General features: G+C 43.0%; 1 protein-coding gene across 1 annotated transcript in view; it reads right to left on the reverse strand.

Annotated features, from left to right (window-relative positions):
* Positions 1-22,574, reverse strand: part of PASD1 (PAS domain containing repressor 1) — a 141,198-nt gene that overhangs the window by 27,375 nt on the left and 91,249 nt on the right. The window contains exons 6-10 of the mRNA XM_066581775.1: positions 12,101-12,190; positions 10,361-10,469; positions 8,382-8,495; positions 4,974-5,092; positions 1,828-1,910 (exon numbers count right to left, since the gene is read on the reverse strand). Coding sequence (XP_066437872.1) covers positions 1,828-1,910; positions 4,974-5,092; positions 8,382-8,495; positions 10,361-10,469; positions 12,101-12,190 — 515 coding nt within the window. The remainder of the gene's footprint in view (positions 1-1,827; positions 1,911-4,973; positions 5,093-8,381; positions 8,496-10,360; positions 10,470-12,100; positions 12,191-22,574) is intronic.

Consider the following 22,574-nt stretch of genomic DNA (forward strand, 5'->3'; position numbering starts at 1 on the left):
TGATATAACAATTTCCAAAGTGAAATAAATCCTAAACTCTAGCTGTGTATACAACAAGTTGTTGGAAACCAAAGAACAACTCCAACGATGGCCTTTTATAGGTGTTACTACATTTAGATAAGCCTGTCTGTCTTCATTCCTAGCAATGAATCAGTTCTAAGGGTTGTGTCATGAAGGCAGCCCCTACTTAAAAAGAAGTCTACCCTGTGATTGGTTTCTAGCCTTGCAGCTGGCTTCCTAAACCCACAACGATTGGCTGTTGGAGAAACCATGTCTAACCATACAAGTGAATGGCTGACCATGTAAAGCATGGTCAGTAACCTCAGCATGGGAATGTCATTTTGACATCCCTTTAAGCGCTTTAGTGGCACGCCTGGAAAATCTCCAGGGCCTGCTGCACTGACCATGCAGTTAAACCCTGGAAGATTTCCGTGGACAGCTCTAGTGCTGAAATGCTGGTCAGCACACAGTTATTGTGCCACTGCACACGCTTGCCAATTCGAATTACCTCAGGAAAATCTCCTGGGCTTGCTGCGCTGACATAGTAATAATAAACCTGCCACATAAGGAATGGAAATTCAGACCCCCCCCCCACCACACACACACACACACTTCTTCCCCGGCAAATGGTGTCAGAAGTGAGTGAACCTAGGTTCTGGTCCATACTATTAAAGCAGATAATCACTCGGGTATTTTTCCCTTCCTCAATACAGAAGTGAAGGGAGGAAAGGTCCTATAGCCTGTAAGCATTAAAGGATTGTGTCATGAATGATCCTTAAAGGGGTATTTCCATCTGGGAATCCTATTTCAATGTGTTTGAAATTGCAAAATAGTGCACCCACCCATAAGCTGTTTATTTCCAGAATGCTCCGTTCTCCAGATATTGCAGTTATCAATCTTGACTGTGCTGCTCTAATGTAATCAATAGGAGTATTGTAGCATGACGGAACTTTTTTTTGCATCTTTCATGGGTGAAACGTGTTTTTAATCTTTCATCCGAGTAATCTTAATATACTGTATAGGTTCTGTTTTGTGACTCTTTAAATGGATTGTCCAGTTGCAGGACAATTTTTTTTTGCTCCCCATTATTGCATAGTGAGCTGAAATCTGCAGGAAGCAGACAGCTCTGTTCCTACTGCAGTGGCCAGGCTTGGTATCGCAGGCCAAGTTCTCATTCACTTTAATGCAAGCTGTGCCTGCAATACCAAGCCTGGCCACTGCAGTGAGAACACAGCCGTCTACTTCCTGCAGAAATCAGCTCAGCGCACAAGTACACATGGTCCAGCAAACAGCTAATTGGCGAGCGTTCTTAGCAACTGACCCCTATTGATCTATTAACTGATGACCTATCCTGCTGATAGACCAATCAATAGTTTACAATTAGACAACCCCTTTAATCTTTATAAATGTACCACTGCCGCACAAATCTATTTCCTTCTCTATGAACAAGCCTGTCTTTCTCACCATACAAATCCAATGCATTCTTGCAATATGCTAGCAAAACCCACAACGGGGTGCAATGCACAAAACCATGTTTCTTCTTCACAACTGGTCAACACGTTCCACACATCTAGGGATATGTAGAGCCAGGAGAAACCCACATCTGTATATACTGAGCATCACAAGATGCCAGTGTAGACAATCCATATCATTAGTTTTTCATCACGCTCTACAATATTACTGCATGGCATGTGTTTTACAATAGTCTGCACTTTAGATAGAAATCCCAATTTCTACAGAAAGCTTTCAGATTTTGGGAAGTGATTTGCTTCGCCTTGTGGGTCCCGGAGGAGGAAATTATTTTTACGCTAAACTTTAAATATTTACCTATGGTCTAAAAAGAGAAATTTCCACTCTAAACTGTGCCTCGATGTAAATTCTTCACAAGGCTCTTCTATGTTGCACAGCTCCTGGGAACAGGAAGACACAGACAAGATGATAATCCATTGCATTGTAGCAAGGCTGATATCTGTTATAACAACACATCCTAAAAGAGCTACATAAAGGTAAAAAACACAATGAAATGGATTAAACAAAGAAACCGACTAGAATTGTGAAGGACGCTCAACAAAAAGCAGTGAATGTGTCTCTGTAATGTCATTACTTTCAAATTCCACATAATGTGCCAGATTGGAGGAGTCCAGAAAATAAGATCAGAAGCTATATAGACGACTAACCAGGAAGGACAACTCTTTGGATACGGTCCCTAAAGAACATCACTTTGCCTCATTTTATAGGCTTGTATGTGAAATAATGGAATTTTGTTATGTCAACCCCCCACTATATCCTGTGTAGAAATACTTTCCCTATTTAGAATAATCCCCAACATTAGTATGGGGCCACAATAGTATGGGGCCACATTAGTATGGGCCTTTGTGTTCTATCCCCACATCCAGGAGAACCAGGTAGAAATCTGAATATCATTGGTGAGTAGAGAATATTTTTTCCCCTACCATTAGTATAATGTTTATATATTTCCTTCTTCTGGATCCAGGCAGCTAAATATTTCAACAGGCGAGACCAGAGTTTTGGTCATCTATGTTGTACCAACATTTACTTTTATACATATATTTGGACAAGTACTAAGTGTACACTGTGTAGTCATGTCTGGGTACCCTATATGTTAGGACAGTACTAAGGGTGCACTGTGTAGCCATGTCTGGTCCCCTATATGTTAGAACAGTACTAAGGGTGCCCTGTGTAGCCATGTCTGGGTCCCCTGTATATTAGGACAAGTACTAAGGGTGCACTGTGTAGCCATGTCTTGGTCCCCTATATGTTAGAACAGTACTAAGGGTGCCTGTGTAGCCATGTCTGGGTCCCCTGTATATTAGGACAAGTACTAAGGGTGCACTGTGTAGCCATGTCTGGTCCCCTATATGTTAGAACAGTACTAAGGGTGCCCTGTGTAGCCATGTCTGGGTCCCCTGTATATTAGGACAAGTACTAAGGGTGCACTGTGTAGCCATGTCTGGGTCCCCTGTATATTAGGACAAGTACTAAGGGTGCACTGTGTAGTCATGTCTGGTCCACTATATATTAGGACAAGTACTAAGGGTGCACTGTGTAACCATGTCTGGGTCCCTATATATTAGGACAAGTACTAAGGGTGCCCTGTGTAGCCATGTCTTGTCACCTATATATTAGAACAAGTAGTAAGGGTGCACTGTGTAGTCATGTCTGGGTCCCTATATATTAGGACAAGTACTAAGGGTGCAATGTGTAGTCATGTCTGGGTCCCTATATATTAGGACAAGTACTAAGGGTGCCCTGTGTAGTCATGTCTGGGTCCCCTATATATTAGGACAAGTACTAAGGGTGCCCTGTGTAGTCATGTCTGGGTCCCTATATGTTAGGACAAGTACTAAGGGTGCACTGTGTAGCCATGTCTGGTCCCCTATATGTTAGAACAGTACTAAGGGTGCCCTGTGTAGCCATGTCTGGGTCCCCTGTATATTAGGACAAGTACTAAGGGTGCACTGTGTAGTCATGTCTGGTCCACTATATATTAGGACAAGTACTAAGGGTGCACTGTGTAACCATGTCTGGGTCCCTATATATTAGGACAAGTACTAAGGGTGCCCTGTGTAGTCATGTCTGGGTCCCTATATATTAGGACAAGTACTAAGGGTGCCCTGTGTAGTCATGTCTGGGTCCCCTATATATTAGAACAAGCACTAAGGGTGCACTGTGTAGCCATGTCTGGGTCCCCTATATATTAGGACAAGTACTAAGGGTGCACTGTGTAGTCATGTCTGGGTCCCCTATATGTTAGAGCAAGTACAAAGTGTACACTGTGTTTAGCATGTCTGGGTTACCTATATATTAGAACAAGTACTAAGGGTGCACCGTGTAGCCATACAAGCACAATGAGATTTTGTCTCCTATATGAAATAACGGGTGATATTGCCTCAAAATAGGACATGCTGCAAACGCCATCTCATAGCATTGGTGCAAAAAATCACACATATAAAAAGACCCATTTACAAAAATGTGTTCTATTTCCGTACAAGTTTTGTTCATCTCGCAATCCCCAAAAATCGCAAAGTAAAATGGCCTGAGTAAATACAGTCTATCGGTGCCCTCTCTGCCAGACACTGGTTATGTAGGCAAATACAGGGGGAATATATATTAGGGAGACGTGCCAATGACTTATGTTCTCACTGAAGGATACTCTCATGAACAGAGCTAGCAGTAAGGAGTTGGTGTCAGGGGTAACAAAACACCTTGTCCCACCACAGCTGGAACATACGAGCGTGAGTCAAAAATTATCCGCACTCCAGTTATATTAAAACTTCTGTTGGCCGTACTGTCTCATCAACACTTTCCGTTGTAGTTCACCGGCTCCCCAGTCACTGCCGTGCAGGTTTGAACATGTAGCGATTGCAGTGCAAGAAAAAATGGCATTCCTAACTTGTGATTTGCATGAAAGAAGAGCAGCGGAGCGGACAGTGGTTCGTTTTTTGTGGTCTGAGGGTGTATCTGTTGCCAATTTTTATCAAAGACTTTGTGCACAATATGGAGAAAGTGTTTCGTTGCGAAGAAGTGTGTATGACTGGATAGAGAAGTTCAAGGAAGGTCGCACACGTATCAGCCGCATCCCCATACTGTCGAAACTCTCCCAAGACTTTGCTTTGAGGTATTAAAGCACCCTCCCTACAGCCCTCATCTTGCCCTATCAGACTGTCACCTGTTTGGTCGCCTGAAAGAAGCCCTAAGAGGACAAATATTCATGTCTGATGAAGAGGTGAACACAGCGGTGCCTTCGTAGCTCGCAGTTCAGACTAAAACATTTTTTAATGAGGGAATACAAAGGCTTGTTGGCAGATGGACCAAGTGGGCTGATAGCGGGGAAATTAAGTCGAAAAATAATGAATTAGTCTCTTCTGAAAGTTGATGAAAATAAATTCTCCAGGCAGACTGCAGATAATTTCTTACTCACCCTTGTATTTTAAAACTGTTATTGTACTCACCTTCAGAAACTGTGGAGTGACAAGTCGGACTGTAGCTACAAGACATATCTGCTCTTCCGTAGCTGACCGGAACGCCCTTGCAACAGCTGACTCAAAGCCATTATATGATGATGTAGGCACTATAACAAAATCAGACAGGTAGCCACATCAGCATATCTTAAGATGAGATTTTTGTACTGATCAGAACACAAGTATCCTTCTGTCAGCAATTCAGGTAAACACATAACATGACATGATCTTATCATAGCGGCACACTTTGTGCACTTGAAACATTCAATAAAGGACAGAATCTTTAATGCTGTGACTCAGGGGAAATAATATTCCAATACTTAAATGTCAGCGTCTTTGTTTTCCCTATAACACCGGAGTGCATGATGGCCCTAACTGATCATATACAGGGTGAGGCAAAAGTTTGGACACACCTATTTAACTGCGTAATAATGAAATAATTGATTAATAATGTATGAACGTATTAATTGGAAGCTAGGCTGCATTGTTTGGTGGAGGAGATATTTCCAGCAGACACTTTGAACTCCATCGCATTCAATTCAGCTCAGGTTTTTCAAATAGGAAGGGGGTCATGTGATACATCAGTCTTGCTAGAATTTACTCAGGAACCTATGCTGCATTCAATATGGCAAAGTTCAAAATGGCCGCCGAAAAAGTCTTCTCCACCATAAAATGCAACCTCCCTCCTCCCAATTAATACTTTTTGATACACAATGGAAGTCAATTTCCTCATTAGACCAGTTAAATGGGTGTGTCCGGACTTTTGCTTCACCTTGTATACTAATATATTGTGTAAAGTTGGCTCGTTCTGAAACACGGACTGATCAATTATATTGTATAATGGAAATGGCATGTGTGTTATGTTTATAAAGCATCTGGTCGCCACTTTTACTATGGATAATGCTGGCACGCCTAGATACATAGTCGGGGGACATTAGTAGATACAAAGTGTTGCTTTGACTAACACAGCAAGATGAACAGTCATCGCAATAAGTACTATGCGGAAACGGTTAAAATGATCACTTCCATGCTGATAGGCTGGATGCGGAGATCAGATTGTATATGTATGACGGCGATGTTCCTCTGTAAGCTGATATACGATGATGCATACGAGGGCCCCATCTATTTTTTTTAAATATCTAATTTGCATACAGAATTGGCAACCCAACTACTGATGAGCTAAAACTTTTGTCAGCGCTAAGAATAAAAGCCCCTCAAAAACAACAAATCTTCCTTGTAATGAGATGTTTTCTGTGCATGTTGAATTAGCACAATACCAAAATTACTCACGTTGGCATAAGAAATAGTGACATATTAGTCACCGTTACAATGTTCTGCAGTTAATTAACATGTTGAATATGTATACTTGGTTGGAGAGATCCGGCATAAGGTTAATTGGAAGATAGTTGTATTTCGCTATTTTCGAAAAGGTTACAGAGACATTGTTGTTTATTATAATTATGTATTCAGGTACTTGGAGTTAACTGGTTATTCTCCAATGGGAACACAAGATACACTACCTTACCAAAGTAATGTGACGCCTGAGCAAGAATCAAAAAAAGTATTTATTTATATAAGTTGGTACCTAATGGGGGCTCCTTTGGCCCTAATGACATTGGATACTCTTCGTGGCATATTTTCTACTAATGTCTGATACAGTTCAGCTGGTATTTCCCTCAATTCATCCTGAAAATGTCTTGTGAGTTCTCTCAAAGAAGATGCATTGGCTCGTCTACAGTGGAGCAAGGAGCGTTGTCATTGGACAGTTGAGCAATGGAAGAACATTCTATGGAGTGATGAATCACACTACTCAATCTTCAACTCATAAATGGGTGTGGAGGACGTCTGGGGAACGTCTCTTACCTGAGTGTGTTGTGCCAGCAGTTAAGTACAGCAGTGATTCCGTTAAGATCTGTGGGTGGCATGGGTGGCATGGTTTCAGTCTGTTGCTTGTAGTGGCAAGAACCATGAACACTAAGGTGTACCTTACCAATATTATGCTGCCGACAATGTGGCAATACTCTAGGAATGGTCAGCCCTTCTTTCAACAAGACAAGGAGCCTTGTCACAAATCCACCACTGTTTTACGTCAATTTGAGGGTATGGATCTTCCACAATTGGACTGGCTGCACAGAGTCCTGACCCGAACCCTACTGAACCTCTTTGGGATGAACTGGAACTTTGGGTCAAGAAATAAGAATAGTGCCCATCTTCTCTGAGAGAACTCACCAGATGTTTGCAGGATGAATGGAGGGAAATACCAGCTGAAGTGTATCATACGTTATTCGAAAGTATGCCACAGAGAGTGTCCGATGTCATTAGGGCCAAAGTAGCCCCACTATGTACTAACATATGGAAATAAATATTACTTTTGATTCTTGCTCAGGTGTCCACTTACTTTTGATAGGACAATGTATACTTCTACATATATTATAACACGCTTTCTAGCACATCGACCCAATATGTCAGGAGAAGACCTTTATAGTAGTAAACGCTACATGTCCTTAAAGGGGTTGTCCCGCGGCAGCAAGTGGGTCTATACACTTCTGTATGGCCATATTAATGCACTTTGTAATGTACATTGTGCATTAATTATGAGCCATACAGAAGTTATAAAAAGTTTTTTACTTACCTGCTCCGTTGCTAGCGTCCTCGTTTCCATGGAGCCGACTAATTTTCGCCGTCTAATGGCCAAATTAGCCGCGCTTGCGCAGTCCCGGTCTTCTTCTTTTTTCAATGGGGTTGCTCGTGCTGGATGCCGGCTCCGTGTAGCTCCGCCCCGTCACGTGCCGATTCCAGCCAATCAGGAGGCTGGAATCGGCAATGGACCGCACAGAAGCCCTGCGGTCCACCGAGTGAGAAGATCCCCGCGGCCATCTTCATCAGGTAAGTAAGTCACCGGAGCGCGGGGATTCAGGTAAGCGCTCTCTGGTTTTTTTTTTTAACCCCTGCATCGGGGTTGTCTCGCGGCGAACGGGGGGGGGGGGGGGGTTGAAGAAAAAAACAACCCGTTTCGGCGCGGGACAACCCCTTTAAGGAGTCAGGTCAGTGCAGCAGCGCGCTGCAGTGTTGATCTCTAGGTGGCGCTGTGTACAGGACTATATATATGTGTATATATAATGCTGCTGGATACTCATCACCAGTAACATACAATATAAGCATTATCTCATCAGTACAGATGCACAGAAGGTAAGGACATTCAAACCTGACCAAGAGGATAGACAATAATAGATAAAGGCTTTATAAAGCCTCACAGCATATAGCTACAGGCACCGGCATCATGCATGCAATGATCAACAATATACAAAAAGTGGGTTGCGTTATATAATAAACCAGTAAATATGGATATATATTGCACATGTTCATTGGATGTTATAGAAGAAAAGCTGCCATACTCACCATGTGTAAAAAACTTAAAATCTACAACAAATTTGACATATTCGTAAGTCGGAAGCTCATTGAGGTCGAGCCTTCCTCTTGCTAAATGACAGCAAAACTCCACTTGCTTTTCATCTGAAAATGGGATTTAAACAGAAGAGAATGAGTACCAGCAGCCCGTTCTGACACCGCTAATTACATGGAAGCCTATTGCCCACTTCATAAAACTAGGAAATACATTCTTCATACAAATATGTTGTTTCATGACTTACTTTGATTTTACTGGGAAGCAGATTTAATGAACCACATATTCTGCACATACTTAAAATGGTGCAACTTAACAACCTCATAAAAATGTGCCCTAGAAATTCTGTCCCTCTCCTTTCCTGACTTGATAAAATGTCATAAATGCTTCCTAAATAGAGATGAGCGAGCGTACTCGGAAAAGCACTACTCGCTCGAGTAATTTGCTTTATCTGAGTATCGCTGTGCTCGTCCCTGAAGATTCGGGTGCCGGCACGGAGCGGGGAGCTGCAGGGGAGAGCGGGGAGGAACGGAGGGGAGATCTTTCTCTCCTTCTCTCCCGCCCGCTCTCCCCTGCTCCCCGCTGCGACTCACCTGTCAGCCGCAGCGGCACCCGAATCTTCAGACCCGAGCACAGCGATACTCGGATAAAGCAAATTACTCGAGCGACTAGTGCTTATCCGAGTACGCTCGCTCATCTCTACATATAAACTTTATTGCACTTTTATTTTGACTTTTTCCCCATAGATTCCAAAATTACCATAGATCGAAATTAGGAGCTAGAATGATATGAAAAGACTCACAGTGGCCAAAATACAGGCGTGCTTCATGTCAGGGGTCTATTTTGTACCCCTCTCAGCCCATCTCACTAGCCAAGTTATAAAAGGGCCAATCCGGTGATTTTTATACATTTTTTTTTTTTCATTTTTATGTAGCCATCCCCCCGTTATGTATAAGTGGGCTAGCGTTAACTTATTCAGTTATTTCTTTCTATCTGAAACTCCCAGCCTCCTTCTCTGATGCTCATAGGATATCAATTCTGACCAGCTCAGGTATACTTGGGGTTATGTGTTCAGTTTCTAGTCAATTTCTCAGTCTGTGTGATGCTATTACATAATCCCCACCAAAGAAACTGCCTAGAGGAGGATGCAGATTTTCCTGTCACATTACTGATGATGATAATACATTTTCTGTCACACAGTTATAATAGAGGGGATCACAGCTCATCCTCCTGACTGTATAGTTATACTCTGTAGCTTATTTAGGTGAATATAGAAGGTAATGTCCATGTTTTCTCTGCAGCAGAAATGGTACAGTCTCTAGCTGCTCATGTATTCTTAGCATCAAGATAGTGCCTGATAAGTATCAGACAGGGGGGCTGCACTGCTTGGAAGTGACTGCATAATACAAAGTAGACTGTATGTCAAACTGCAGATCAGGTGAGGGGGTTGTGATGGTAAATGTGTTTTTGCTGGTGTAGCCCTTTAAACTGACCTGAGTGTAACAAAAGAGCCACCGTAAACCACAAGAGATTACCTATAAACTGCTCGACCCCCCTAGACCACCAGGGCTGTGGCTACACTATCACTCATTATATGCAATATCCTAAACCATAACATCCAATAATACGTCTGTTTTTAGGCATCAGACCTGTATGGGTTATATCTAGAGATGAGCGAGCACGCTCGGATAAGGCAGTTACTTGCACCTCGCTCTTCTCGAGTAACTGTATTCTTGTCTGAGCAGGCTTGGGGGGGGGGGGGGGCGGCGGGGGTGAGCAGGGGTTAGTGGGGGGTGGGGGTTGGGAGAGAGAGATCTCTCTCCCCCCGTCCGAGCAGGCTCGGACGACAATGCAGTTACTCGAGAAGAGCGAGGCTCAAGTAACTGCCTTATCCCAGCAGGCTCGCTCATCTCTAGTTATATCCTATACAAGAACAACAATCTCATACATCATGATCTAATAGACGTTGACTTACTGTTGAAAAACTCTGAAGTGATTGGTTCTGTCATAAGTATACGTGGAGCCACTTCACCGTGTTCCCGCTCCGGCAGGAAGTTAAATATACTTTGGTCCACCAAATCTGACTGGTACAAAAAGATACTTTGTCATGTTCAGTAGGGAGGAAACCTCATCTGTCACAACTCATAGCACCCTGTGAGCACCTTAAACATCAATCCCCAAAATGCTTTTTTTCCATTACCTAACACCAAAAAGTTAATGAAAGTTATCCAATACATTATATGTACCTGAAAATGGATCCTATAATAACTGGAACTCATCCCGCAAGATACAAGGTTTTATAGAACTACACTGATAAAGTAATTAAAAGTCTATGACCACTGAACACAGAAGGGAAAGCGTGTGCAAAAAACACACAACCATGCTCCCATTAATTAAAACGGGCAATTAGTGCAATTAGCTCAATATGTGCTCTTTACCTGCGCAGGAATATAGGGCATGCTGCGAATTTTGTGAACAAGCAAAATACATTTATGTGAATGAACCCATTGAAATCAATGGGTTCATTCACGGTGTATTGTGCGCGCAAATGTTAAGTGTGTAATATGCTGCGTAAATACGTTCATGTGACTGACGGCTAATTTACATGAGCGTATATCGGCTGGCGTTTTCACGGCTGGCTGATATACGCTTTCATCTGAGCAAGCCCCCCCTTCCCTACCCCTCACCAACTCTCTGCCTCTTTCCTCCCCTCTGAGCAGTTTGCAATGGGAGTAGGCGGGATGGGGGCAGAGCTAAGCTCCTGCCCCTCCCCTTGTCCATAGCCAGCAATTGGAGTGGGCGGGACAGAGCAGATCTTAGCTCCACCCCATTCCGCCTACTCCCATTGCAAATGGCGGAGTGGAGGAGAGAGACAGAGAGCCGGTGAGGGGGAGGGAAGGGGGGACTACTTAGATGGAAGCCTATATCGTCCAGCTGTGAAAACGCCGGCCAATATACACTCGTGTAAATAAGCCCTAAGCTAAAATTAGTTAAGTCACTAAAAGATTAACATTGACTTAGACTAGGATCTGTCACCTAGCACCTCCACTGATCAACTATTTTCTGGGTCTACGTGCTCCTTTACTGAGCTCATTTCTGCAGGAAGCAGACAGCTTCTTTCTTACTGCAGTGGCCAGGATTGGTATTGCAAGCCACAATTCCATTGAAGCGAATGGGAACTTAACCTGTAATACCAAGCCTGGCCACTGCAGTGAGAACGGAGCTGTCTACTTCCTACTGAAATTAACTAGGCGCACAAGTACAATGGTCCAGAGAACCACTATTTGGCAGGGCTCCCAGATGACAGACCACTACTGATCTACTATCGACCTATCCTGAGGATGAGCCGTCAATGGTTTATAACTAGACAACCCTTTTAGACAACTATGCCAAATTTATTTACATGAATCAATAATTCAAAAATCTAGAATAGAAATAAAAAATTGTAGGGAGGGTTTTACAAATGTTAATGTGACTGTTAGGGGGTTACGTTTTGGCCACATTAGGACAACTCCAGTCTATTTGTCCTATTAGCTTACATGTAAGTTATAGAGGTTGGTCCTGAGCATCCACAGCCAAAAGCAAAGACAAACGTCTGCTCTGGAGGACTTAATGCAGCTATGTAGCCCATTCATATGTAATACTTCATTTCACCTGCAGGGATCTACTGAATCTATCTACCTACCTAACTAGATTGTTAAATGCCATAACTTACCGGTAAATGACCCAGAAGAGACGAAACGCTGTCCGAAACATAGATTATCATGCCGTCCGTGTTCAACGCAATTAGAAACCCATCCAGGGCCTAAGAAACAGAAACACAAATTCAATCTTCAGAACATTGATTTTTTTGGAAAGTGCCCGGAGTTGCTATTTCCAGACCGTATAGATGACAATTCAATTTATTTTTATCTATGGCTATTTTTAGAGAAGGCTAAAATCAGCCTGGAGCGCCAAACCATTACCCGGAATCAGCGTCACATTCTAGACAGTAGCTCTGAAATGAGGGAAGGCAATGAGCACTGCTACATTCTGCGGGTTGGTATCAGCATTGTCACACTCAGAGGAGACTGTCAGCTCCATATCACACTGAATGTATACCAGAAGCCAATGTCACAGCAATCCCATCATCCTAATTGTCAGATCCATATCACCATATACTTTTAGGAGAATTGTCTCGTCTTTGTTGTTACAGCCGTCAGGTACTTACCTTCAGTAATAAAGCTGTCAGCCGGCTTCGGAAAGAAACGAGAAAAGTCCTAGCGACGGCAATGGTGTTCGAAAATGTTACTACTCGCTATTCAACGGCGTTCCTTCTCATTAACACATAATAACTTTAGCTGGTCTAAACATGGAAGTTCTCCGATTGCAGCTATTATAGGGTGGTTTGTTTTTGCTACATTTAACCCCTATTTTAGACGCATTTTGGGGTATTTTCTTCTCTACTTTTTAAAAGCCATAACTTTTTTTTTTATTTGTGCTTCAACATGGCCGTATGAGGGCTTGTTTTTTGCGTGGCAAGCTGTAGTTTTTATTGGTACTATTTTTGGGTACATATAATGCATTGTATAATTTTTATGAATTTTTTTGGGAGAAAAAAGAAAGAAAGAGAAAAATACTCATCAATTCTGTTGGGTTTTTTTTTTTTACAATCTTAGGGCTTATTCAGACGACTGTATATCGGCCGGGTATTCACGCCTGGCTGATATACGGCGTCCCTCTCTACAGGGGGAGGAGCCTGGAAGAGCCGGGAGCAGTACACTGAGCTCCTGCCCCCTCTCCGCCCCTCTGCTCTATTCGCAATGAGAGGGGGCAAGACAGAGGTGGAGCTAAGTTCCGAGACTTAGCCCCGCCCCATCCTGCCCCTCCCATTGTAAATAGTGCAGAGGGGCGGAGAGGGGGCGGGAGCTCAGTGCACTGCTCCCGGATCTTCCAGCCTCCTCCCCCTGCAGAGAGGGACACCGTATATCGGCCGGGTGTGAATACTCGGCCGATATACGGTCGTCTGAATAAGCCCTTAAGCTGCTTTCACACGTCTGTGAAACTTATGCGAGATTTGTGCGATGCGAGTCGCACAAATCTCGCGCGATTATGAACCCTATTCTTTTGAATGGAGTCTTTTATACGTGAGCGATTTCTTAGTGTTCCACAGAACGCATCGCCCATTGATTTCAATGAGACCTCACATGCCGTGTGATGAGCATTCCGAGTGCGATGCAAAGTTTCCCATTGAAATCAATGGAAAACGCTTCCAATCCTCTATTGTGCGTGAAACGCGCGTGAGTAGATTAGAATTTCACAGATGCGATGCGAGGCACTTTTACCTGAAAATTGCGGGTAAATCACGAGTGCAATATCGGGCCGAGTTTCACGGGCCCGTGTGTAGGTAGTCTCAATCGTACGACACAAATGACATGATGATTTTTTTCCGCGGGCTGGATAATCCCAAAATTATATACATAAAAACATATTTTTTTTAGGTTTTTCATTCTTGCCCAATGAAAATCCTTTTATTGGAAAATAATTATTTTTTTGTATCGTCGCATTTTCAGGACTTTATATTTTTTTTTCCGTCAGCGGAGCTCTGTGAGGATTTGTTTTTTTGCGCATCAAGCTGTCGTTTTTATTGGTACAATTTTGGGATACATAATTCTTTTTTGGTCACTTTCTTTGATCCCTTTTTTTCTATAGCATTTGGCATGCAGGATAAAAAGTATGTTCAATTTATTGAACAGCTCGTTATGAAGTCGATGATACCAAACAAGCGTTCTCAATTTTTTTTTTAAACAAAGAAGGAAAGTGCGCAGCAAAGGTGTTTTCTTTTTAACTTTTTTTTTTTAATCATTTTTATTTCTTTATATTTTTTATGTCCCTCTAGGTGACTTAACCTTTTCCAATCCACTGTCTGATGTGTTCCTACATTCTGATTGAAGCTTGTACAGCTCCGATGTCAGAAGACGTCCGACAGGGTATTCTTTCCGTCTATTGCCAGCCACACCGCTGTCGGAGCCTCTCTGGTACACACACACTGGCTTTAGCCAGCAGATGGCACCGTTGTATAGCAGCAAAAAGAGGAAGCCCTTTAGGAAAACCTGAATCCTAAATTGGATTGGAAAGGGTTAAACCTGCATGGCTATGACCACACTAATAATACATTGCAGTACTCCTTTACTGCAATGCATTATCGCTAATCACAATTACATGGCGGAGTGTCGATGACGTCACCATCATCCTTTACATGCCATAATCAGCATTGCTCGGTGCATGTAGGAAGGTTAACTGCGCTGATCGGTATTCTAACTGATCCCCGCTGTCAGTCAAAGCTGCCTCCCGCTGCAAATGGCGAGGGATGATCTTCATAGCCTGCGCCAGCCATAGGGCAGGAATAGATGTAAGGTGTACATGTATACTAAAAAGTAAAACATTTTTAAGCAGACCAGGTGTAATCTTATTATATGAAGTGCACATTGGAGTGCGGAGGCGACTTTGTATCCCTATTCCAGCCTACTCTCGCTCTTAAAGGGTGCGTGCCTGAAGCGTCGCCATACTGCTTGCACCAGGAGCTGTTCAATAAATCCTCTTTGTTTTATGAAATTCCAAAGTGTGTACTAACTGAATTTTTTCGGTTCCTACTGGTGGGTAAACGCCTTTAACATGTGGTTATCATCTTTCCCAACGTGAGTCACGGAGGCAACAGCTACAAGCTACCGTGTTTCCCTGAAAATAAGACAGTGTCTTATATAAATTTTTGTTCAAAAAGGTTAAACTTTTTTACATGTATAGCTGCCTGGACACTATTTAAATTGACCTTTTAAATTAACTGTTAGCAGGGCATAATTTTGGAGTAGGGCTTATATTTCAAGCATCCTCAAAAAGCCTGAAAAATCATTTTGCATCCTCAAAAATTCTGTAAAATCATGCTATGTCTTATTTTCAGGGTATGTCTTATTTTCAGGGAAACAGGGTATTACAATGTAGAAACCATACTGTAACAGCAGATCCAGAAAGTACAAACTTTTCCCCATATCTCACATACAAACACGACGTGACAGCTGATTTTTCATTGACGTCTTTCCTTAAAGACGTAAATACTGGATTCGGATACTTTTTCTTTTCCAAATGCCTTTTTAACACATACATATAAATAAAGAACATTTCTCCATTTTCTGTGAAAAGTGCTATGCTGGCTATTACAGCGATAATAGAATGCACATTATAGCTGGCATGTTCCATTGATTTATTGGGTTCTACAACTTCTCCTTTTATGTCAGCTTGCATGCGAACGCGAAGAGTAGGAGCGCTACCGATGCATTGTGGGCATCTTCTTACTACAACTCTTCAACGCTTCTCGGGCAGTTTCTACTATATTGGAGGTATGCCCTGCTGCGTCCAACAAAGTAACATGTGGCCACTGAAAGACTCAGCATGGGGATTCACACAATGGGACATTACCAGTGTAATGGAAAACCAAGGCTTTTCACTATATAAAAATAGCGCATTAAATATAAGCACTTCCCCGTGGAGCCCCTTGTGTAGATATTTGTGTCTCTCTCTGTTGTTACCGTCTCTGAACTCTGAGACATCTGGAGTCGGGTAGATGAATTGTTCTGTGATATTCTTACTTTTATGTATAAGTAAATCTCCGAAAATCTGAAGACCGTAAAACAATATGAGTAAAAGTTTAATTGCAATGTGAATTTATAAGCTCACGCCGCACCCCTCCTAAAATTAGAAAGAAGACGGCTCCTCCCTCTCCGCATCATAAAGGATGGCATTAATTAAAGTGAAGCTGAACTTTTGGCCAACTTTTGGTAACTGATTTTCTGATGAATCCAGGAAAATGCAGAATGGGACTAACCAGTATCTTGGACAGTCCCCTCTGCTAGGCTAGAATGGGGAGACATGTAGTGGTGTCTGTTACTAGAGCTGAAGTAGAACACAATCACGGTGACTGTAAAGGCCCATTTACACGCAACGATTATTGCTCAAAATTAGTTCAAACGATAGCATATGAGTGATAATTGTTGCGTGTTAATGCCGCCATTGTTTATTTTTCAGCTGTATGATGATTTTAGGGTGAGCTTACTATAAAATGCATAGTTTAGCCGGAGAGTGGATAACAGGGACCGCACGCTGTGTTCTGCACAGGAGTCAGGAATTAAATTATATTCAGCGGACAGCCCATGTCAGAACAATGGAGCTGTGTGCAGAGGTCAGACCACATGCTGGGATTTGCAAACAGCTCCCACAGGCTCATTTAAATGCAAATGAAGATTATAAAGTGCTAATGGATATTAGTGCCCATTAACACTTTATGCAAACCGATCACTAAAACTTTCAATCTTTCAATTGCTTGAAAGATTGTCCTTGCATGTAAATGGGCCTTTACACTTTGCCCTAAGCCAAATGTAAAGTGGACCTATCATCAATTGCAAGCACCATAAATTAAGTTATCGTGCTTTTCAGTGGCGTAACTATAGGGAATGCAGAGGATGCGGTTGCATCCGGGCCCAGGAGGCCTCTCTTCTTCATTCAGTTCTATGAATAAAGCAGATTATTATTATATTTGTGGGCCCTGTTACCGATTTTGCATTGGGGCCCAGAAGCTTCAAGTTACACCTCTGGTGCTTATAGTTTAGGTGACGTTGAGTCCAGGGAGCCTCTTTTCATACTCAACCAATCCTCCATTTTTACAGGGTTCCCTAGAAAATTCAGCCCATGTATACCCGTGACTCTGTTCAGAAGGCGGTGCATGCACAGTCTCATTCATCTCTACGGGCATGCATGCTCAGAGCCTACTGAGAAGAGTCAAGCTTGCTTTGCACGCATTGACTTTGCTGGGGAACACTGCAAGAACGGAGGACCATGGGAGCAGAGGCGTAACTTGAAGCTCCCGGGCCCAAATGCAAAACCTGTAACAGGGCCCCCAACTATAATGCTTTACTGGGTTCCCTATATGGAGAAGAGAGGCCTTATGGGCCCCCTAAGGCTCCTGGGCCCGGGTGCAACCACATCCCCTGCATCCTCTATAGTTACGCCCCTGTATGTGAGTATGAAAAGAAGCTTCCCGGACTCCACATCACCCAAACTATAAGCAACATAAGGGCAGCCTCAGCTGACTGTATGCACAACTGTGTACGCTTCAGCGCAACGTATTTGCGCAGTGAACTAGGCTGATTTGCGCAGGTATCAGCGCATAGTACGGTACATTTTGAAGCGGGGCCTATTCATATGTGCGCATGACACCCCCCACCCTGATTTAAAAGCCTATTTAGCCTAATGAGGTCCAGATGTGTTCTTTTCCCCGCAGTTTTGTACAGTGTTTCACACATCCCCTTCCGTATTGCACATTTGAGACTTCTATGCAGATCCTTGGTGCACAGATACGCAGGGAAAAAGAGCAGGTCCTATTTTTTTTTTTGCGAGCGACCGAAATGCGCACAAACAAAATCGTTCATGTGAAAAAAATCATTGACATCAGTAGATTCTACTCTCTGCAATGTGCATGTGTAAATTGTGCGTGCGCAAATATATCTGAAGCCGCCGTAACTTAGTTTATGGTGCTTATACTTGATGATAGGCTCCCATTAATGGTGAGGTCACAGGCATCAGATGTGTTGCAGAAAGCGATTGTTGCATTCATCTGAATAAAGCTTGCAACAATCTGTTTTTGCTGTCATGAGAGGATATATCCATTAGGGCTTATTCAGACTGAAGAATTGAACCCGCAACCTTCAGGTCGTGAGCGAGAGCTTAGGACTGAATATCTACTGCCTTAACACTCTGCACCACACGAGGCTTGTAGGCTCATATGACACGATACCCCAATACTAAATATGCAGGTCATACTGTCGTATGATTAAGGCTGCTTTCACATCTGCGTCGGGGGTTCCGTTTTACTTCTGGGTTCAGGGAGCAGGAAAAGGGGATCTCCTGGCGGAACAGATCTGTCTTATGACGGAACCGAACAGTGACGAATAGGCCCCATTGACTATTATGGGGTCTGTTTGGTCTCCGCTTAGCTGTCCTTTTTCTTCTGGCATTTTGTGCTGGATCTGCAACTGAACCTCCAAACGGAGGTTCCACCGAAAATGTGAAAGCGGCCTTACAGAAAGGAGTTATCAAGATGCTGAGCACACAGATAGAAGTAGTATATAGCTCATAGCAAGACAATGCAGACTTGGCACAAATATGCAGAATTTGTCTATTATCATTCTACCCGAACTGAATATAAAAACTCTGATTTGGGCAGCTGCCACATAAGGGTCGACTAAGTATAAATTGACTGTCACCCATCTGTCATTTTTTATGGGCAGGTAGAATGAAGGTGACTAAGGTAGACTTCACACAGACGTCATTGCGTGCGTGGAATTAGTATGCGCAATACCCAGAGAATAGAACTCATTGATTTCAACCCATTGATGATCTCATTAACGATTTTTTTGTGCACATTTCAGTTGCGCACAAAACAATAGTACCTTCTGTAACTTTCTGCATATTTGTGCACCAAAAGGCCCCATAGAAGTCTATGGAAGGTGTGTAAATGTGCAATACGCAGTGTAATTCCGTAAAAGAATAAAACACATCTGGATTTCATTAGGCTTTAAATCAGGGCGAGGGGTGTCACATACACATATGAACTGTGTTTGCATGCGCAAAAAAGTCCAATACAATGCACCGCGATGGAACAATACCTCTGCAGCGCCACCTATTGGAAGCTAGTATTTGCATATTACCCATAGGAGCATGCATGGCCTTATAAGTCTCCTCACCGTCTAGGTAGAAAAGATAGCGTTCCTGACCCAATGCACCGATACGCATGCAAATCAACCTAGTTCACTGCGCCAATGCGTTGCGCTGAGACGATCGGATTCATGCATACGCTTGTCTAAGTAATATTAGTTAATCCACATGTGGATTTTGCTAGTACAAATACTTCTTCGGGTTTATGCAGCAGCCATATAGATTACATGGAGCTGCAGTCTGACCTGCTAGTTCTGGTCACTCTCCAAGAGACACAGGGCTGACCAGATCACACACCATGTTCTTCTGCTCCGCCGTGCTCATTATCATTCCCTCTCTGCATTTCCTTCCTCCTTCCCAGAGTGGTGCCAAGCCTGTATTACCCTTCAGGCAAGCAGCGCCTGTGGAACAGCTTCTTCAAATGCTTGCGCTATTACCATTATAATTGCAGAATTACTGATGCCAGCTCTGCCCACTCCCTTCTTCACAGAGAAAACAAGTATTTTCCTCTTGACATACTATGCCTCCACTTGCCCAAGTGCAAAAACAGAAAAAAAATGCTGGATTATGCGCAGAGCACGATTCATTGTTCCTCGGAATAAATTAGCCTGATGACTAAGGAAGAGCTGGCACTGATTTCTAACGCATGCAAATTGGTTACACAGGCAGAGGATCCAGTTTGTTAATGCAGACAGGAGGACTCTGCAGACCGGTGTTCTCAGGCTCACCGATTCATTTACATTTTTAGTTGGCAATTCGTTTTGTCTAAACAGGGTTTTTATGAAAAGAAGAACATCATCAATACTGGCCAATTGGCTTAAGAATCGGAGATATGTCTTCCAGCTTTCTGCCATACACACTGAAGTAGATTTATTAAAGCACTGAAGAATATGGTGCTCCACCTGTACATCATGCACTATCCTAGTAACTGGGCGCTCGAGCAAGAATCAAAAGTAGTATTTATTTACATATGTTAATACTTAGTCAGCCTTCTTTGGCTCTAATGACATTGGATGTTCTCCGTGGCATACTTTCTGCTAATGTCTAATGCACTTCAGCTGGTATTTCCCTACATTCATCCTGCAAAGGTCTGGAGAGTTCTCTCAAAATTAAATGTACGCTGTTCAAATTTTCTGAACTGTCCCAGAGATGCTCAGTAGGTTGCAGCCAGTCGAATCGTGGAACATCCATATCAGTGTCGGATTTGTGACAAGGCGCGTTGTCTTGTTGGAGGTATTGCTGACCGTTTCCAGAGTATTGTCATATTGTCGGCATTGTCTAGAAAGTCAAGGTGCACCTCCATGTTCATGGTTCTTGTCACTACAAGCAACAGATCGAGGCCATGCCACATAAACCATCCTCAGACCATAGGGGGACCCGCATCATACTTAACTGTTAGCACAATACACTCAGGCAAAAGGTGTTCCCCTGGGCTCCTCCGTACAGCAATCTGATTTGAAGATAGAGTAGCGTGATTCACCCCTCCATAGAATGTTCCTCCATTACTCAACTGTCCAATGAAAGTGCACCTTGCACCATTGTAGACAAGCCAATGCATCTTTTTTGGAGAGAACCTGCCAGACATTCGCAGGATGAATCGAGGGAAATTAATCCTGAGAGAAAGTATCCCACAGAGAATATTTCATGTCATTAGGACCTAAGAAGATCCCACTAATATTAACATACATACACCTTGCTCAGGTGTCCAATTACTTTTGTTAGGATAGTGTATTCCGTAGTGCTGTATATCACTTGAAATTAGCTGTCGCTATAGGGGCTCACAATGTAAATTCGCCCACTTGCAAGTTTACGTGTGGAAATAAACCGCAGCACCAAGAGGGAACCCACGCAAACAAGGGGAGAACATACACACTCCATGCAGCTGCAGTCCTTGCTTAATTAAAATACAATGGTGACATTGTTTCAATCCAGCTCTGTGGTTAAACATAGGTTGGACAATGTACCAGCATTAAAATGTGCCTAACTTTTCAGAAAAGGCTCCGTGTGTGTACCTGAGGAATTACACTATTTCTGACCGTTATATGACTTGTATCTTGCATTTTTCACAGTTTTCCCCACTGCAGGCTTTATCTCTGATTTTCATTTCTCTCAACTGGTGGAAGGTGCCTGCTACTGTGCTGTGCTCTGTAGACTGTGCACAGAGAACGACAACTAATGCTCTCTGTCTGTAACACACAGACACAAAATCATCATGTATTACAGTGTACAGCAATACTGAGCAGTGTAGATGGGAGTAAATAGCAGCAAAGCATTAACCAACAGCTCTAACAGCAGATCATTGGGAGTCACCTTATCTCAAACTCCTCCCCTCTCCCCTCTGCTTTTATAGACTTTAATGAGCATGATGACTCATCCCCTCCTCCACTTCCTGTTCTGCTGTAGTATCTGAAGAGGGCCAGTAAGTTTTCGTAAATTAAAAAAAAAAAAGTTTCGGGTGGGTGGAGTTGTAGTGGATATGGAAGCAAAAAGAAAAAAGATATTCCCATGGGTTTCAGAGAGAGGCCTACTACAGAGAAGAATATGAGAGGCCCCAAACATGGAGATTGAGGCCGATTGAAGTCTGAAAAGCTTTAAGGAGCTTAGAGAAGAGAAAAAGAGAGAGAGGATTAACTACTGTAGTTGGTTGTACGGTAATAATGGTATGTGTAGTATCTGTTGGAAGTCTGCTGCAAAGAGGAAAACGGTCTCAAGTAACAGAGTATCAAAAACCTGGGACCAAGAGAGATCGGTGAGAAAATTAGAGAGAAGGAACCAACAAACCGGGAGAGAAAGAGAGACCAGTGTGACCAACTCCAGTGTGTGTACCCTGCTGCCGCCAGTTAGGGGAAAGTTTTCTGCAAGAGACTGAGCTACGGTTTAATAAAAGTTACTTCGGAACTGCAATGTGAAGTTAGAGACGTTCTACTCCCTTGTCCAAAATGATCCTGTGGCATTCTTGTGATCGACTGTTCTATGCCGAGTATGCTTCTGTGCACTTAGAAAGGAGGTGGATGGATCTACATGAGTCTCAGTGTTTACCACCTTCTGATGCCCGCTAAGGAAACATGCTAGCTGTCGAAAGTCCTGATGCTAGAGAGGTGTCAGAGAGTCCTGTGTACCATGAGCTTGCCATTGACATCTTTACCAATACTGAACCAGCGGAAAGCCCCCTTCATCACAGAGCTTGTACCGATACCTTTACATTCCCTGAGTTCACAGAAAGCCGAGTCCATTGTTTTGTTAGCTGCTTCCATGCCACCGATGACTATCCAAACACAACCTGGTCCGATATCAGAGTGGTACTATAGCACCAACTCAGTCTAAACCGTCTGACAATGTCAACACTGATAAGGCAATGTCAGACTTTGATACCCAGTCGTCAATTTGTCCATATATTTCTAAGAGGAGTAACAGAGAAGATTACTACACAGCGTTCTAACATAAGA

The sequence above is a fragment of the Eleutherodactylus coqui genome, chromosome 10 (assembly GCF_035609145.1).
Source record: "Eleutherodactylus coqui strain aEleCoq1 chromosome 10, aEleCoq1.hap1, whole genome shotgun sequence".
Taxonomy (NCBI): domain Eukaryota; kingdom Metazoa; phylum Chordata; class Amphibia; order Anura; family Eleutherodactylidae; genus Eleutherodactylus; species Eleutherodactylus coqui.